Raw genomic sequence first — 1,025 nt, 5'->3', positions numbered from 1 at the left:
TCGGCTTAGGCAAAGAGCCTTGGCTCGTTCATAGTGCAGCGGTATGTTTGTAATCGATGGCTCGTGGCGGCTGTCCCTTCTCGCATCCCAGACTTCGTCGACCAAAAGCGACGTGTCGAAGTCCATGGCGAAGGAGCTGATATCCGAGACGACGTTGGAGGAGAAGGTGTAACGTAGCTGGGGGCTAGCCCAATAGCAAGGACACGTGCGAAGGGAAACCTGGAGAGACAACTTGATCCTGAGTTCGGCAGTGGTGATGTCAGGGGGTTTTGTGTCTCGAGAAATCAACCCGCCTTTTGTATCAGTCATCCGCTGTGCCGCCCCGTCCATAGTTATAGTCTTGTTATTCGGGCGAGAAGGATACACGTCACAAAAGGCTCCTTATCACGTGGGTTTGTGGACTCAACTTCAGCCTGCCAGCTTGCCTCCCCACGTCCGAATCGAAGCAGCAGCTATACTGGACGCAGAGCAACTATCGGCTTTATGTCTAAGCACGGTTGAAAAGTGACCTTAGGATCCTGTTTCTGTTTTGTCTTGATTCACCCATAGTCACAGCTCACCTCTGCCGTGCGATATATATCACATACATACTTCAGAACTGGTCTGACAGCCATGAGAGATAGCGTGAACCGCGGTGCATACATCCTCTCCATTCTTCTCCTATACCTTGATTGCGGCTTGTTTACCCCAGTACCCCAGCCTGCAACGCTAACCATGAGCATCACGAGATCCGTTGAATACTGTCACAGACTTCGACAGCTGGCCGCGGATCAGCTGCGAGCCGTCACAGAGTATACTATTCGAGGTCATATGGGCCCCGAGCAGGAACTCGCCTTGCAGTTAGAAATCCTCAGAATAGCCGCGAGCATACAGCGAATGATGCCGCCATTGGTCGATTAGGAGGGAGAGGGCCGCATTATTGCCGATCAAGCTGTGTCTTCCCTGTTGCAGGCGTCTGATGATAGAGCCTCAATACGCGGCAGTTACGGGGAGAGAGTATAGCGGCGGCAAGCTCCACGTACCTG

The 1,025-nt window shown here is 52.8% G+C and overlaps 1 protein-coding gene across 1 annotated transcript; it reads left to right on the top strand.

The window, feature by feature from the left end:
* Positions 1 to 612: 612 nt before the first annotated feature.
* On the top strand, positions 613 to 900 carry CABS01_17247 (uncharacterized protein; the record flags this gene model as incomplete). Its single annotated transcript, XM_060550574.1, has 2 exons — positions 613 to 690; positions 760 to 900. The coding sequence occupies 2 exons, from the start codon at positions 613 to 615 to the stop codon at positions 898 to 900; spliced, it is 219 nt and encodes a 72-aa protein (XP_060393551.1).
* Positions 901 to 1,025: the final 125 nt, after the last annotated feature.

The sequence above is a fragment of the Colletotrichum abscissum genome (assembly GCF_030869225.1).
Source record: "Colletotrichum abscissum strain IMI 504890 chromosome Unknown Scaffold_516.1, whole genome shotgun sequence".
NCBI classification, from domain to species: Eukaryota; Fungi; Ascomycota; class Sordariomycetes; order Glomerellales; family Glomerellaceae; genus Colletotrichum; species Colletotrichum abscissum.
Note: the sequence above shows the minus strand (reverse complement) of the source record. Positions and strands in the feature narration are given on the sequence as shown.